The sequence below is a fragment of the Polypterus senegalus genome, chromosome 3 (genome assembly GCF_016835505.1).
Source record: "Polypterus senegalus isolate Bchr_013 chromosome 3, ASM1683550v1, whole genome shotgun sequence".
NCBI lineage: Eukaryota > Metazoa > Chordata > Cladistia > Polypteriformes > Polypteridae > Polypterus > Polypterus senegalus.
Window position 1 is genome coordinate 141,061,108 of NC_053156.1, and position 18,668 is coordinate 141,079,775.

The 18,668-nt window shown below is 39.4% G+C and overlaps 1 protein-coding gene across 1 annotated transcript in view; it reads left to right on the forward strand.

The window, feature by feature from the left end:
* The first annotated feature begins 222 nt into the window (after nucleotides 1-222).
* The window catches only part of LOC120525581 (gamma-aminobutyric acid receptor subunit rho-2-like), a 100,111-nt gene continuing 81,665 nt past the window's right edge, over nucleotides 223-18,668 (forward strand). Inside the window, exons 1-2 of the mRNA XM_039747997.1 lie at nucleotides 223-749; nucleotides 2,556-2,662. Coding sequence (XP_039603931.1) covers nucleotides 550-749; nucleotides 2,556-2,662 — 307 coding nt within the window. The 5' untranslated portion in view covers nucleotides 223-549. The remainder of the gene's footprint in view (nucleotides 750-2,555; nucleotides 2,663-18,668) is intronic.

Consider the following 18,668-nt stretch of genomic DNA (forward strand, 5'->3'; position numbering starts at 1 on the left):
TGGCAGTTTGCTTACGTTATGTCTGCCTGACTTGGAGAGGTTGTGTGTCTCCTGCATCGTGTAACAGCTCTGCAGATTGTACGTTAATTAAGTCTGTACTTACTTACTTAAAAAAAGAACTTCACAATTTTTCCTAGTTAAGCACGCAGTAGCTTTGTCCACACACACACAGACACACACAGAGACACACACACACTGTCTCAACGCCCCTCCTCTCTCTCCCCTTCTCTCACCCTCCCAGCACAGGTGATTTATTTAAAGCTTTGGCTAAATTATATAAACATCTCCACACCGAAATAATAATCACCCCCAAACGGTGAAGCAGGCGGAAGCTGGGTGACAACGGGTCAGCTGTATCACTACCAGCAGCTGTAGGATGTGCAAACCAATCAAAAAACAAGCGGCATAAAGCTGCTTGGAATCGCCCAACGTATCAGTCTCGACTATTTAATCAAGTGGCAAAGACCTCTTGGTTAGCAATGACTGCTGCACCGGTCGGGGAGTTCACTGCTTTAAAAAAATAAAAGAAGAAAAGAAGAAGATGTGCGGATGCTCAGACTCGTGTGGACCTGGACTGACCGGCCTTCACATACTACTTTCCGGACCGTACACACAAAACTCATAATGCGGTGCCGCGCCGAGCTCTTCTGCGTGCCGCTGTGGCTGCTGCTGGTCACAGCCGACAGCAAGAAGCAACCGAGCCGGGTCCGGAGGTGGACTGGCGCCGTGGACAGCCACAAGCACGGAGCGTGAGTACCGAGCGTGTTTCTTTCTTTCTTTCTTTCTTTCTTTCTTAGCACTTCATCTTATTTCTTTCTTTCTTAGCACTTCATCTTAAGTGGCGTCCTCTTCATCCTCAGTTTGTTCAGTCGTCGGTCCACTTATGAATACAGTAAATGCCAAAACGTCGATTTCAAGTCTAGAAGTTTCTGTACATTACGCGGGTATACATAGTAACTTTCTGTAGGTAATCTCCTGAACGTCCAGTTTTTAACGCGTAGGACACTCGTTGTGTAGTGGTCGTTGGATACATACCAGGACAAGTACATCACGAAAATGTAATGAGGGGATGCAATGGAACCGAAACATTTTACAGCATTACATTTAGACAAGTCATTGACATTTATAATAATCCATTTTATCTATATAGCGCCTTTCCCATGCTCTTAACGACTGTGCTATGTTTTTACCTTCCATTTATTATGTTCTCTGTGCTTAATCGTGATGGCTGTAGCGTCGGGTGCAAATGCGGCACCAACCCCAGACGGGACGCCAGCGCATCCCAAAGCACCCGCAGAGCCGCACGCTGACCGAATAAAAGAGGCCGAGCGCGGGATTCGACCGTAGTGCTCTGGCGCTGTTGAGACTTACGGCGTACCTGCTCTTTAATTCCTTATTGGAAACAGGAGTTCTACTATTAGTAAATAATCTTCTAAAAACAATGTATATGTTTGATCTCTCAGTTCCAATTGTTTTTTCTCGCGACGGTCAGTTTTTTTTCGTGGTTGATGCTCTCCGGATGGAGTGGTGCCTTCATGACGACACTGAGTCCACCTGTCCTTGCATCTTCCAGTATTACCGATCGCTTTTCAGTTATAATGATATTGCGTCCAGTATTTATCAGTGACGGCTTTGTATGTTTTAGGTTAGATTACAAATTAAGATTTTCTTCTGTTTCCATCAATAATCAACACAAGCCAGCTTTATTTTGCGGAAAATAAATTGAGAAAATGTTTGGAGCTTTTGTCTTTGGATAATTGTAAAATGTACAGTGACATAAAACTGGAACTAATTAATTTCTTCCAGCTCCTGTCTTCCAGCAATTGAGACATTGCTCTAATGCTTTTCACAAAAGGGATGGCTGTAGTATACACTATTACAAATAATGGCATTTTACCTGGTGGTGTGGTTCCTCATAGATACATTGCATGACAAAGAACCATTTCATTTTTGTGAAGGGTTCTTTGCATATAAAAATTATTTTTGGCTTTGAAAAGGTTTCTAACATGTGGACAAAGCAGAAATCTTTAATGTATAGTAGGCAATCTAACCGGCTGCAACAGATTAAGCAACCCTGAATTTAGCCTGTCATTGAATGCAGCACAAGTCCCTTTAAAATCAAAAACCCAATGGCATTTCGCAAATTTGTTGTCATCTGATTATGGAACCTGTTACAGGTCTAAATATACGAAGGCTTTATCTGGAACTTCCACGTGGGTGTATTTTTTGGGAACCAAAAATGATTTCCCTAAGGCATTGCTCTTAAGAACCACTTTGACGTCTTTACTTTTAAAAGTGTAGAAAGCCTTAAAACATAATAAGCAAAACAAGTAACTGCTAGTGTTTATGATACCATGAATAATGGTTGCTACCTTCTGTAAACTGAACATGCGGGTTCCGGGTGTGCATGGGGTCCACAAGTACATCTCGTACTGCAGCCAGACTTATTCTTGTTTCCAGTTAAAGAAAGAATTCATGTTTTTTTTTGCTTTGTTTTGACAAATATTTTTTTTTAGGAAGTTAATTTTTTTTTTCTTTTGTTTGTTTTTTTTCAGTCCTCTGTCAAAGAAGACACAGGATTTAACCAAAACCCGAAAATTAAAAACTGAACAACTGCTCAGGGTTGATGATCATGATTTCACCATGCGGCCCGCATTTGCAGGTAATGTTATGTTTGTTGTTTTTAGTTTCTTTTCTTTAAACAAATTTTTTTCTCAACCTTTGTATACAATGTATGTGGAGATTCAGTATTTAAATAATGTACATTGTGTCTGTTACATATTTTTATTTTTTAAGCTATTAATAAGAAGATTCAAACATTTCAAGTAGAAATCACCAATGAGCAAGATAATAGCTGGACACTGAAGTGTCCTGCACTAAGCACAGACGTACTGTACGCTGCTGGTGTGTTCATCTGAGTGTCAGAGTGACATTAGTGCTTTGGCTGTATGGAGTCTAGCTCTGATGAAGGAGGTCTGTTTTAAGAGGACGTCGTCCATTTGATGTTCTGAGGTAGTTGGCCTAGGGCTTGAGTGACTTATTCACATTCAGTTGGGCACTGCATACAAGTACAGTTGCAGCTTTATTGAATTGTTTTGTCCTGTATTTTCAGGCTGAAGTCATTGAAGCACATATTAAATCGTTCATTGTAGACTAGTCGTCATGTTTCATTTTTCCAACTATTTGTCAACAATATTAAATTTGCTTCCAATATGAGTCCTTGTGCAGAATGTAACTTTAACCAAGTAGTGAGAAGATGCAATCTCACAGTTATCAGTTTTAATTATATTAAATATGAGCTGTGTTATTTTTTTAAATTTTATTCATTTTTTTCATTCTTATCTTGTGTATGTGTGTAGTGGCAGCACTGGGCAAAAGACAGGCTGAACTCTGAATTGTATGCCATTACAGGGCACACTCACATATACCAGTGTAATGAAGAGCTTTAAGTCTTCATTTAGGATGCTGGAAAACAGCAGAGTATCTTGAACAATACAACACAGACTTCCTGAGGTGTACAAACTCCACAATGATGTTAATGAGACTGTTAATTGCACACACACACACACACACACACACACACACACACACATATATATATATATATATATATATATATATATATATATATATATATATATATATATAGTGACAGATAGGCGGCACTGTCCCCTTGAACCCTCAGACCAGACGCCAGACACCAGGTAAAAGTCCAATAATTATTTTTATTACAATAATAAAGTGCACAAAGCACCCTACACACCACAATACTCATATAAATCACTAATAATCAATACAATAAACAATCCTCTTCTCCCAGACGCGTTGTCACCCTGCCTCCCGACTCAGCTAGTCCATCTGGAATTTCCTAGAGTCCTTTATAGTCCATCACCCGGAAGTGCTTCTGAACCCTCAGTCCATGTGATTATCCAGCACTTCCGGGTCGGGTAAAACTCCTCTTCTTCAACCCAGAAGCACGTCATTTCCTCTGTCCATGTGACTGGGACGTACTTCCGGGCTGTAGGGAAAATACATGTCTCTGTGCCTCCCTGCAGTATCCCCTGGCAGCCCTGACGTTATCCAGCAGGGCTGTACAGGAAAACTCCATAGTCCATGATGCCCTGCTGGAATTCGGGGCATCTCCATGTCACAGGGAGGGCTCCCTCTGGCGGCCTGGGGGTATTGGCCGGGATGAATGGCTGGCAATAATCCACTATATATATATATATATATATATATATATATATATATATATATACACACATCCATATGAAAAGGTTTAGGAACCCCTCTTAATTCTTTGGATTTTTGTTTATCATTGGCTGAGCTGTCAAAGTAGCAACTTCCTTTTAATATCTGACATGCCATATGGAAACAGTAGTATTTCAGCAGTGTGTGGACGCAGCCCAGACACAGGCAGGTGGACATGTTGTTCGTCACCACCACACGTTTATTTACAACTAATATTTACAAGTTCAGTGCACACACAAACCCCAAACACAGTCCTGGCCACACAATGCCTTCCTCTTTCGGCCACCTCTACTCTCTCTTCTCCTGCCTTGTCCTGCCTCCACCTGACTCCAGCCTCGAATGAAGGGAGACGGCCCCTTTTATCTCATCCCGGATGAGCTCCAGGTGTTCCCCGGCATTCCTCCCTGGACACGCCCCAGTGTGGCGGAAATGCCGGCTGTTCTCCCGGAAGCTCTCCGGTGTCCTTCTTCTTCCCCCCAGCACTTCCTGGTGTGGTGGAAGTGCTGAGGTCCAGGGTCCCCAAGGTATTGGGGCGCCCCCTGGCAGTGACCACGGGTCCCTACAGGGTTGGGCTTCCAAGCCCTCTACCCGTGGTCCCCAAAGCAACCAGGAAGGCGGCCCCCACATGATCCAGGGCAGGCGTAGACCCTCTTCCGGTCCCTCAAGGCGTCCCGGCCGGGTCGTTGCCCCTGGCATCCCTGACAAGTCACATTAAGTTTATTGGATTAACAGAAAATATGCAATATGCATCATATCAAAATTAGACAGGTGAATAAATTTGGACACCCCAACAGAGATATTACATCAACACTTAGTTGAGCCTCCTTTTGCAAATATAACAGCCTCTAGGCGCCTCCTATAGCCTTTGATGAGTGTCTGGATTCTGGATGGAAGTATTTTTGGCCATTCTTCCATACAAAATATTTCCAGTTTAGTTCAATTTGATGGCTGCCGAGTATGGACAGCCTGGTTCAAATGATCTCATAGATTTTCGATGATATTCAAGTTAGGGGGCTGTGAAGGACATTCCAGAACATTGTACTCCCTCTGCATGAATGCCTTTGTAGATTTCAAACTGTGTTTTCAGTCATTGTCTTGTTGGAATATCCAGCCCCTGCATAACTTCAACTTTGTGACTGATACTTAAACATTATCCTGAAGAATTTGTTGATAATGGGTTGAATTCATCCGACCCTCGACTTTAACAAGGGCCCCAGTCCCTGAACTAGCCACACAGCCCCACAGCATGATGGAACCTCCACCAAATTTGACAGTAGGTAGCAGGTGTTTTTCTTGGAATGCGGTGTTCTTCTTCAACCATGCAAAGCGCTTTTTGTTATGACCAGATAACTTAATTTTTGACTCATCAGTCCAAAGCACTTTGTTCCAAAATGAATCTGGCTTGTCTAAATGAGCATTTGCATACAACAAGTTACTCTGTTTGTAGTGTGAGTACAGAAAGGGCTTCTTTCTCATCACCCTGCCATACAGATGTTCTTTGTTCAAATTGCACTGAATTGTAGAACGATGTACAGGTACACCATCTGTTCTTGCAGGTCTTTGGAGGTGATCTGTAGGTTGTCTGTAGCCATTCTCACAATCCTGTGCATATGCCGCTCCTGTATTTTTCTTGGCCTGCCAGACCTGAATTTAACAGCAAATGTGCCTGTGGCCTTCCATTTCCTGGTTACATTCCTTACAGTGGAAACTGACAGTTTAAACCTCCGAGATATCTTTTTGTAGCCTTCCCCTAAACCATGATACGAAACAATCTTTGTTTTCAGATCTTTTGAGAGTTGCTTTGAGGATCCCATGCTGTTACTCTTCAGAGGAGAGTCAAAAGGAAGCACAACTTCCAATTGACCACCTTAAATATCTTTTCTCATGATTGGACACACCTGTCTATGACGTTCAAGGCTTAACGAGCTAATCCAATCAATTTGGTGTTGCAAGTAATCAGTATTGAGCAGTTACATGCATTCTAATCAGCAAAATTACAAGGGGACCCACATTTTTGCATAGCCAGTTTTTCACATTTGATTTAATTTCATACAACTAAATGCTGCTTCACTAAAAATCGTTTTTTCAGAAAACATCCCAATACTCAGATGTTCCTAGTAAATGAAAGACATACCACTTTTATCTTTTTTGATTGAAGTAGAGTAAATTATTATGCAGTCAGTGAGGGGTTCCCAAAACTTTTTCATATGACTGTATGTGTGTGTGTATATATACATATATAAAAAATATTTTGAATCAATTAATGTTTCTAATTATTAATAATCATATTATCTAGTGCAGGGGTGCACAAGACGTCGATCACGATTGCAAAGGTAGTGCAGGTAGATCGCGTTGCATTAAAAAAAAATGTTTTTAAACGTTTAGTAAATCATATATCCTCCCTATGGCATACAGGGCGGCCAGTCTGAGATCTCTTTTCTTCTAACACACTGGTCATCCTGCACACACGATCAGACGCACAAGCTACTGCAGAACTCGGGCTGTGATCTAGCCTTCCAATTTATATCGACTAAAGAAGGGGTTTAAAAAAAATTGTTGTTTATGGGCTGGATGTGGAATTGGAAGAGGATTTCTTTTTCTCACAATGTCACAATCGAAGTGCGTTTGTCTGATCTGTCAATCTATCATTGCTATTCCAAAGAAGGAAAATGTGGAAAGGTACTTTCAAAGTGTTCATTAAAACTACGAAACTGAATTCCTTCCAAAAAGCGATCTGGGAAAGAGAAAGGAGAGGGAACTAAAATCGCAGTTAATCGGACAGCCGTCATTTTTCACTCGGCTGAATTCAAAAGCAAAGGCAGACAGCCCGAAGCATCGTTCCGGGTGAGTCACTCGATCATGAAGCATAAGAAGTCCTTCCAAGAGCTACCTCCTTGACTGCATTATTTGGCTGTACTTATTTACGTGAGTCAGCCTTTTCCCACATGAAGATTATTAAATCCAAATACTGTAGTGACCATAAATGCATTGAATTGTTATTGTGCCATAAAGGTTATTCAGTTATGCAAGGTGCTGTATGACAACATATATTTTATGTATAAAGTATACTCAGTATGTGTGTGTCTATCTATAAATATATATATATATATCTCATTATATCATTTCGACCTGGTCATTTTAAAAGTAGCTCGCAAACCGAAAAAGTGTGGGCACCCCTGATCTAGTGATTACTTAAACTATAAAATAAAGGGTTCCAGAAGGGTAAAATACTCATTTATTGAAGAGGTGGCAGGTAGGATTGGGCCAAGGACACTGTCAAAAGCAACTTAAAGCTCAGGTGCCAAAGGTTGTATAAAGGAGCAGTGTTCCTGCTGTTTTTCTGAGACAACTGGACTACTAGCCAGGCTAACCCTTATAAAAGCTACACAGGTGGGCAGAGTCAGGCAGAGCTCAATGTTTTTCTTTCCAGTCAGACTTCTGGATTGCATCACCTTTAAATATGTCCCTGCAAATGCAGCAGAATGATCACATGTCTGGCAGCTGTCTGGGAGAAGTCTACATGTTCACCTTCTGTTTTTATGATATTTTCTTAGGGTATTCCAATTTTCCTTCCACTTTGTGAGTGTTGGTGTGTCACTGGAGAGGAATCGCCTAAGCCCACCATTTCATGTCCTTATATCAGTAGTCTCTGAGTCAGTAAACCGAAGTTTATCTTGTTGAGCAATAGGAAATTTTCTATCCCAGAGTAGAAGTCTGATATAATATTACACAGTCACAGGCTCTCTCTTACACACAGCCTGGTCTCCTCCTCCTCCTTTCATCGTGTGTCAGTGTGCCTAACTATTGATTAATGTCCCATGTATGGCTGATTCTTGTCTTACACCTGTTGCTTTTCAGATAGTCTTCAGGTTTCTGAGACTCAGAATTTGGAACCCTGAATTGGGGGCTCTGTAAAATGGCCCAATTGATCCACTGTTCAAGAACTGGCTAGGGGGTGCATGATTTCCACTTTTGTTTCCGTGTCAAAGGTAAAACTGGTGGTCAAAATTTTTCCGCATGCCTTCAAATTCTGGATGTTATTTTTTACTGCTAGTACAATGATTAGGGGTGCTGCTTCTCAACTTCAGAATCCTGGGTTCAAATTATAACCATGGTGCTGTCTTGGTGAAGGTATAATTTGTTCCCTGCATTATATGGGCACCCTGTTCAATGTTGGTTCCAGTTTTGTGCCTAGTGCTGTTGGGATGGGCTTCTGAACTGTATTGAAACTGAATGAGTTCAGAAGATGAGTGGGCTTTTGTGTATGTGTTTTTTTTTTTCTGACGTAGCCTTTTGAACAAAATAGTCTGTTAGCAATGTGGCATGTAGTTTACTAGTATCTCAAATTCCTCAAGGTGATACAAAATTACCATTTCACTTACATGCTAGTAAATGATGAATATCCATTCTAGATATTTTGTAGATGACTGAATTTAAGAGTCATTGACTTGGAAGGCATGAACAAGAAGTGTCATTGTTTTCTTTATTAAAGCCTTGATCTATGCAATGATTCAGTGTTACCCTAAGACATTGATCTCTGCTGTAAAGACTGTGGCAGTATTTAATTAATAATAATATTTTTTTTAATGTAGCACCTTTCTCAAGCTCAAAGCTGTTCACAAATACTCAATTTAATACAATAGGAATGAAATCAAAGATAACATAAATAACACAAGATACAAACTAATTTTAAACTGTTTAAACTCCAAAATACATGAAAGTCAAAGTTCCGAATTAGATCAAGAAACACACAGGGATAAAAAGGAGAACGCCATGAACAATTAATATAATTTGTGTACACCTACATGTAGAAATATAAAGGTAGATGTTACAATCATTAACGACAATAAGAAACATCAACCATGGGCTTAAGGTGGTTACATAAGTCTGTCAAGTAGCAACTAGTAATAAGTTTACCTCCAAAACTGAGTCCACCCAAACCCACTCCTATCGTTATGAACCTTTTAGAATCCTTCAGCCTAAACATAGTGGATCACTGAGCTCTGGTGACTTGTCACACTGGCACATATATCATTTTGTCAGTAATTAATTCAGTAATTAATTCAGGTGGCTATGTCATATTTATCGATTGTTGATTTGCCCTTTCACTTACTTTTTTGGTATCACTGAATAAACAAATGTGTTCTCCCAGATTTGACTGAGGGCCCTACTGAATGGAGCATGAGTGGGTCATTTTCAGTGAACAGGCTGCGCCGACTTCCTGTTTCAGTATGTTCACAATAGTCACAGACAGATTGACAATAGGCAGCCCAGTAGCATTAATATGTTGTGATGTTGTTTGTGTGTTGTAAGACCTCTGCTGTATGTTCCCATGTTAACTAAATGTCCAATTTTTTGTCCTGTGTCTGTGAGCCTCACCAAACAGCTCATATAGGTAGTGGGACAGCATTAACAAAGACAAATAAGACTGGATGTTAAGTCAGTTTTAGACTATAAAAATTAGAAATTTCATTATATTTTCTAATTGTAACTGATTTGGTTTAAGTTACTATGTTATATCAAAATAAACAGTTTCTGCGATTATAAGCAGCAGCACAAAAGGAAGCAGACAAGTGCATCAGATGGACAAGGACCAATGCTGGTGAGGATGTTTGAAACTGGCATAAAAATCAGGTTTTGGATGTCATAGTGATGAGGTGTGCATTCTCCACTATTCTGTTTTGTTGGCATGCTTTTTGTGTTCTGAGGTGTACTGTATGTGATAACTTGCAGTAGAGTTGAAAACTGACATCATGTAAGACCACCTTTTATTTTAAAAGGAGTGCGGAAAGGCAGAAGGAGTAAAATTAGCCTTTTGTTTAATATGTAGTAGGTATAGGACAGGGTTTCCAACAAGACTAATAAGTCAGTCAGTCAGTCAGTCTGTCAGTCTGTCTGTCTGTTGGTACACTGACTACCAACAATGTAAGGTAGGCAGAGACCCTCTTAAGTGCCTACACTTTTGCGGCAGCTAGTCTGGCGACAATCTCAAATGAAAAATCCACTGTGGAGTCAGTCGTTTGTTGATTCTTGGAAAGGTCTTCAAGTGCATTATCCAACTACGTCTACAAAACCACCAAGAGCAACCAACATGTGAAGGGCAGGCTGGATTTAGACTTAACTGTGGCTGCTGCAATCAAATATTCATCCTTTGACAGCTGTTGGATGTGTGTCTGCTACAGCAAGCAACCTTTTTATATATTATGCTTTTGATTAAGTACTGGCCAATGCTCTAGAATTTCCTGGAGGCAAAGTGAGTGCCTACAGAAAGTGTCTTCCTTCTGCTGAAAATGTACTCAGGGTCCCAGAGTTTTGTATGTATCCGGAGCAAACTGTCTAAGGTGTTCCACAGGGCTGCATAGTATCACTACTAAAATTCAGTTATGTAATGGATGCCATCATGTGGGGAGCATTTAAAGTCAAACAGGTAGTCCAGTTCAGTGAAAATGGCTTTAACACAGACCTAATATTTGCCAACGATAGAGCATTCCTTGCTAACACTGACACTGAGGCAAAAGACATCTTGCACAGCAATGTTAGCACTGCATTGTCATATGAACTGAAGATCAACATATAGAAGACCAAGCTTACGACTTCAGATAGCTTGCTGTCCATTGTCCACCTTAATGGAGTCTAAATCGAGCAAGTGTCAGAAATCAAATATTTGGGCTCTCTGGTAAAACAGATGATAGTCACTGCTTCCTTGGAGGTACACTCCTAAATCGGCCAGGCCACTGCTGCCTGTATCTCCCAAAAATGGTGCCTATGGAAGAAGCAAAACATTTCTCTGGCCATGAAGATTCAAATTTTCCTTATTTACTCTGATCCTGCCAGTCTTACAGTATGGTTGTGAAATGAGGACCCTTTAAAAGCAGGCTTAAACAACCTCAAAATGTTCAGCATCCTGTGCAGCATAGAAGAAGGAATCCAAATGTATCACTCTTATTGTTTCGGTTATGTCTGCTGAATAGCCGAAGACAGGATCTCACACAGACTACTCTCGTGGTGTCTAAAGCAGTGTCAAAGCAGCCTGATGCATGACATGTGGTTCTTGATTGAAATGTTTGGAAGACTGTCCTGATTCACATCTGTGAACCACTGGCACCTACAACGACCTATTGGCCACAATGTCAGCGATGATTGATGGACCATCAAGGGATAACAAAAGAAGGGATCTATCATTGTTTATTGTATGTAATGTATAGTATCTGACTTTGGAATTATAATATTTTATACTGTCTGAATCTCATTGTGCTTTGTATACATGTCAATAAACTTGATCTTGAACTTACCGTATGTCCTGAATGAGGTGGGCCATAAAGGAATTTTTTGAAAAGATAAAGATTGAATTGAAAGATGCTGTACATGAGAGGCAAGTGTCCATTATTTTAATGTATGATCTCAAGCTAAGTAGGACATTCATCCATTCATTGATTATTCAAACATAAAAGATTGCAAAGGAGCAAGAGCTTATCAAAGCAGCAGATTCAAGGTTTGGTTCCTTTAAATGGGCCAACTCACACACATACAGATTGACTTGTTTTGTGCCAATTTAGAGATTCCAGTTTGCTTAATACAAACATTTTAGAGAGGGGAGTATAGATTTGAGCAACTGGAGAATTCTTAGAGGTAAGGGATGTAAGCTTTAACAACCTGAGCGGGCAGTGTTACAGTATATAACACCTTTTTCACAAAGTAGATTACCATAAAAAGTGTCAGCCATGTTGACTTAACATTATTACCAAGTTTTCAAAACTAAATACAATTGAAAGTTATGTGGATTCAGATTTTGTGTTTTAATTTCTCAGGAGAGGTCTATAGCACTCAACAAGTACAAGAGAATTTCCAAAAAAATGTTAACATAAGATGAACATCCTTGTAGTTTGAATCATAGCTTTGTCATCAAGTGGGATGTCCAGTTATACAGAGTAGTGGTTCTCACAGTGGGTCCACTGTGGCTGCAGGTTTTCATTTCATTTTAGTTTTGTGTTTTGTTGTCAATCCAGAAATTATAAAACCATGATTGCTAAATTTCTTATTGGAATGTACAGTAGCCAGCTTTTTTGTATCAAAATGAAGTAATGTATTGTTTTTATCTTGTTTTTCTTTTAAAACTTTTGTTTTGGTTTACCAGGCATTTAGTTATTTATGCAGCTATTCAATATTAAGTTTAGTTGGCTTCTCCACTCATTAGTTGTCAATATTAGTATACAATTAAGGGTGCAAACTATGTAGAAAAAAGTGAATAAAGAGCAAAAATGTAAAATTAAGTTAAGTATTTAAAGCTATTTCAAAACACTATTTATTTTAAATTAAATATCATACTATTTCGGTTTTCTGCCTGCAGAGTAAAGAAATACAGACTAGTTATTTAAACATTAAGATTAATCAGAAGTAAAATGACTCAGTGATTGGAAAATGGACAAATACATGTAGCCATGGAAGAGGATGACTGAACCTGAGAATCGCTGATCCAGTGGAGCCCAAAATGCTTCAGAGAAAGCAAAATGAATCAAGTGCTTAATGTAAGATTTTTTACCAAATCAAATGCCATTCAACTCAAAAATATATGCTGTGCTTGATCGACCTCTGAATTCTGGTAATTATCTGCATTTTGTAATATCTCTTTCTTTTTTAATGGCTCAATCCTCCAGTGGCAGCAGTCTTTGCTTTTACTGTAGTTTTTACTGCGTTGCTTATCGCCTCTCATTTGCACCACCCCACCCCAGCAATGTCACATTCTAAACTATGCTCTACTGCTTTCAAATAAGTATTGGCTTTCTACTATGCCTAAATACTCTTGTGATAAACTCTTGTGTATTAAACAGTTTTATCCAGAGCAAATGGTCAGATTGGAATGTCCTAAAAGACACTGGTATTGTGCAGTGCCTGAAATATTTACATCGTGGATCAGGTTGTTACCACTCCTAGGCTGTGAATGGAAGGTTCACTGGCAGCATTTGTTCAAGAATATGCTTTCCTACTCATGGCTTTGTTTGTTCATGGCTCATGTTTAACACAAAATCTTAACAGCAAAGCATTGGTGCTATTAGAATTAATTGCAGACTCCAACCTTGATATGCTATGCTTAACAGAAACTTTGCAAAAAACAAACAAATTTACTTGTCTTACAGAGGCAATGTCATCTAAATATGTATACTTCACAGAGGCTCACGGCTCAAGACAAGGTAGAGGGGTTGCAGTAATTGTTAGATCTGAGTTAAATATCAAAACAATCCCAATTGAAGGTCCATAGTCTATCAGGTGTCTGGCTGTTAAACTAATAACAAAATGGTCCTATCTTACTTATTGTTCTGTATTGGCCCCCAAAATACAATGGGTTTTTCTTATCTGCTCTGTCTGAATTATTAACCCCCTTAAGTTCACTTTCCCAGACAGTAATTCTTCTTGGTGATTTCAACATCTATATTGACATTCCCACATGTAAACTGAGAAATTAATTCCTGTCCTTACCAGACTGTTTTGACTTGGTGCAACTTGTTGATATTCTTACCCACTCTGGTGGTCTTATATTAAACCTGATCTGTGAATATAGCTTATCTGTTTGCAACACTTTTAGAATTGATGTGGGCCTTTCTGACCATAAAACAGTACCTTTCACTGTCTCATTAACTCTCCCTCCTCTCTGCCTGTAAATGTCAAATTTCTTTCAGAAACCGTAAAACATAACTGTCCCTTTATCATTGCTGGATCCATTTCTGATCTTATTCTGTCTTTCCCTAGTCCATCCACACTAGATAGTCTTGTTGAATAATATTAATCAGCCGTTCATTTAGCACTATATTAAACAGCTCCTTTAAAACATAAGGAGGTTTCCTTTAAGCGTTCAGCTCCATGGTACAACTCAGAATTACAGTCTATGAAAGCAGCTGGCAGATCCCTTTGTGAGAATGTCATATAAGAGTGGCCTCACTGTGCATGTCCAGGCTTTCTCTGACCATCAAAGGGCTTATCGAGATGGACTCACAGCAGCCAAGAACACACACATTGTGGCAGAATAGTATAAAGTGGCTATGATAACCTGAGGGTTTTGTTCTCTATAGTTAATAAATGACTTCAGCTTGCTTCTGGCCCAATTACCTCCTCTACTGAAGTCTGTGAAAAATTCCTTCACTTTTTCCATAATAAAATTAAAAATCTAAATAATTCAACTAACATAAAGTCATCATCCATTTATCTTTCCCTGTCTTCCCACTCCATCCAGCTCCTTTACTAAATTTTCACCAGTCACATCTACATTTGTTAAGGACCTGCTTTTGAAGATGATGCCGACTACTTGTGTGCTGGACCCCATCTCCACCCAACTTCTTAAATCCTGCCATCATGCCATAATTTCAACTGTTACAACAATATTTAAATACTGTACATGCCTTGATGCTGGCTTTGTGACAGTCACTTTTAAAATCACTTCCATAACCCCAGTGTTTAAAAAGTCTGGTCTTAATGCTGACAGTCTTAATGATATTTGGTCTGTTTCTCACTTTTTCTGTCAAAAGTTCTTGAGTGTGCTGTAGCCTCCTAACCCTCAAGTAGTTAACTTCTAATAAATCTGGTTTCCAAGTGCAGCACAGCTGAGAAACTGCTATGATTTGAGTAACCAATAATTTGCTTATGGTAGTGGTTTAAGTCTTGTCTGACTGATAGGCAAGAGTTTGTTAGTCTTGTCAACTAGAGATCCAGCTCAAGGAGTTCCTCAGGACGCTATCCTCTGTCCTTTGTCCTTTTGTATCTTTGGAACGGGTTATCATTTTTATGCAGATGATTCTTGGCTCTATTTCTATGTTAAAAGTGAAACTTCATCAGAGCTTTTTCAGCTCACAGCTTGCCCCAGTGAAATTAAAACCTGGATGAATCCTAACTCTTTGAAATTAAATTGCAGTAAAACTGAACTCCTGCAAGTTGGCACTGAGGCTCAACTTAAGAAAGTGAACTCCTTTTCAATTACTCTTGGTGAAGATCTCATCAGACCTTCTTCTAATGCAAGAAATTGTGGTGTCATCTTTTATTTGTCCCTTTCTTATTCCACCCACATAAGCCATGTTAAGAAACTTTCTTACTTCCACCTTCATAACATATCTCTTGTTCACACATTCCTCTCCGTTTTTAATGCTGAGAAACTTGTCCATGCTTTTATCACATCCTGCATCGATTTTTGTAAATCTCTACTGGCATGTACCTCTTTAAATCTTGTATCACTGATCCACTTTATTCAAAACTCTGTTGCAAGAACCAGTAAAAGTGAACCCATCCTGCTTTGTCTTCACTGGCTCCCCGAGTCTTACAGTATTGAATATAAAATTATGTTAATAACCTACAAAGCTTTAAATGGCCTTGCAAGGACTGCATCAGTGACCTTATTCATTACTATGCTCCTGTTCCCCCCGAGACCCTCTGATTCTGGCAATCTTGTTTTACCCCACACTAACCTGCACTCAATGGATGACAGGACCTTCAGCTGTATAGTGCCCAGACTTTGGAATTACCTCTATAAATTAATTATATCAGCTGACTCAATTCATTCTTTTACAAAACTAGGGGGCTTCGCTTGCCAACCCCCTTTTTTTTCCGGATACACACTTTTAAGATTTTTCTTCTTTGAATTGTTGCTATTTCATTAGTTTCAATTTTATTTAAGAACTTCTGTAAAAACAATATTTGGAATCTTTCGAGTCCCAATGTGCTGAATCTTTTTAATCAGGTCAGTGAGACGTGTTTAATGACTTTGTACCATAATTCAGGATAGGTTTCTCTGTTTGGAATTTCAGCACAGACAAAACGATCTACATCATCAGCAGTTAATAATTTTTTTTGCAAAGTAACCAATAAATGCCTGTGAGGTAAACTCCGTTTTTGAAATTCTCGTGACTTAAACTTCAAAGCCTTACAATATTTAAATACTTCTGATATATCACCTGGCAGCACGGTGGTGCAGTGGTAGTGCTGCTGCCTCGCAGTTAGGAGACCTGGGTTCGCTTCCCGGGTCCTCCCTGCGTGGAGTTTGCATGTTCTCCCCGTGGGTTTCCTCCGGGTACTCTGGTTTCCTCCCACAGTCCAAAGACATGCAGGTTAGGTGGATTGGCGACTCTAAATTGGTCCTAGTGTGTGGGTGTGTTTGTGTGTGTCCTGCGGTGGGTTGGCACCCTGCCCAGGATTGGTTCCTGCCTTGTGCCCTTTGTTGGCTGGGATTGGCTCCAGCAGACCCCCGTGACCCTGTGTTCGGATTCAGCGGGTTGGATAATGGATGGATGGATGACATATCACCTATGTCTATATATTCGATCTCTGTTTGCCTTTTCGTTATTTCTCAGAGTAATAATTTCTCTTTCTTTGTGCTAATGCGATGTTTACTTTCTTTGTTTTGACACTGTCGCTGTTTGCTGCTTTCATATTCTGTTTCTTGCTCTGCATGTGTTTCGCACCTACGTTTTTTTTGAGTCTTTTAAATTCCAGTTTTCATTATCTCTAACCTGCTCTGAATGTGTTTGCCCCCCTTGGTTTTTAACCTCTTTATGACATTTTACTTTGTTTTCTACTCTCTTTTATTTCTGACCTCGCTTTATCCTGCTTTTGTTTCAATGACACCTGGTCCGTGGTGATCATTTTTCCTTTTTCGAGTAATAATTTCTGTTTGTTTGTAGTACTGCGATCTTTATTTTTTTTATACTTTCTAATCTTCCTACTTTTATATTCTTTAACTTTCTCCACATGTGCATCATGGCAACATTTTTTTTTTTTTTTTTTGAGCCTTTCGAATTCCACTGCTTTCATAATCTCTAACCTGCTCTGCATGTGTATAGCGCCAACATCCGCATTGGACATGATTTTTTTTCAGTTCCACTTGTTCCGGGCTGATAATTACTTTCCCTATTTTCTGAATTTGCACCTAGATTATTCTTTTTCTTTTTTGTCTCTCCAACACTTTTGAGTCTGTTTTCTCTGTGGTGCTTTCTTCTTCGGCTAGTCGTCTACGTTTCATTTATACTTATACGCTTTATATGAGCTCAGAGCCCTGGATCTGTGTGTGCTCAAAGCCAAAACACAACTGAGTGTGTTGCTGCCCTTGCTCTTATTTGGTTGTAAGTAGGACGTGTCTTGCAAGAATCTCACGTTCTGCATCATCACGAGATGGTCCTGGGTCAATCTCTTGGCAAAAAGTCTTATGTTTAAAGTCCCCACGAGACGCTCTGTGGCCAATCTCTTTAGTTTCGGGGGTCTTTTAAGTGTCTTCCGTGATCTTAACGTGAACAACACATCTCGCTGCCCTACTGTTTCTCTCCAGGGTTTTGTTTTATAATACAGAGACAACTTAAAACTCATCTGTTCTGGAAGACATTTAACTTACCCTAGCATTCAGCCCCTTCTTTCAGTTTACCTCTCTCTATTGTCTTTTACTCTATTTAATGCTTTGTATGTTCTATGTTTATCTGTTTCTACTGTTCTGTGCAGAAAATATTAGTATCCATATACGTGTACCCTGTTGTTCTTTCTAAGACACTGTGAAGCACCTTGAGTATGGGAAAGGCACTATATAAATAAAATGTATTATTATTATTTTACTTTTATTCTAAGCTGCCCACACATTTCATTGGCCTTCCTAGTGTGTGTTTTTTAACAGTAGAATTCATGATCAGTTGGAAATCATCAGTTTTTCATGATTAGATTTCATTTATTATCATGATTATTTTATTTCATTTATCATCTTGATTGTATTTAATTTCATTTTATTATCCTGTGTAAATTGCATACATTTCTTAATGCTTACAGAAATACTCATACAGTTAGAATGTGTGCAATTTATTTAGCTTGCTTGTCAAATCAGGGATGAGCTCTTTTGCCACAGTCTCTTCAAGGCCCTCAAACCACAAATGCTATGCACTGTGACTTCTGATAAAATGGACCTCCTTAGGCAAGTTGCCAGAGGTGCACACCTTTTACTGCTGCAGTACTTTTGTCCTGCTCTGCCTCTGTTCTTATTCATTAGCAGAAATGACACCATTAATATCACTTTGAATGAAATGTTATTGTTTTGTCAACATTTCAATTGTTGTTTCTCTTAAGAGTCCATACACATGAAGGACAACTCAAGGGTGCATAGGGAGGGCCACACATTCAGAATTACTAATGTTTGTGGCACGGTTTTCCTTCATATCTGAATGTTTCATAGACACAGTCTGTTCAAGATTACGTAATAGGAGATTTGAATGTACCTCCCGAAGGTCTTAATGGAAAAACACACACATACACACACACACACACACAAAGCCAGCTTATGACGATGTATTGCACATACTGAAGTGCATCAGCTGGCTCTCTGTCAGACCCTTTGCATCATCTCTAGGTTTGGCAGTCATCTCACTGCTGTGGTTCTGTGATCTTCACACAGCGTTTTGATGTTA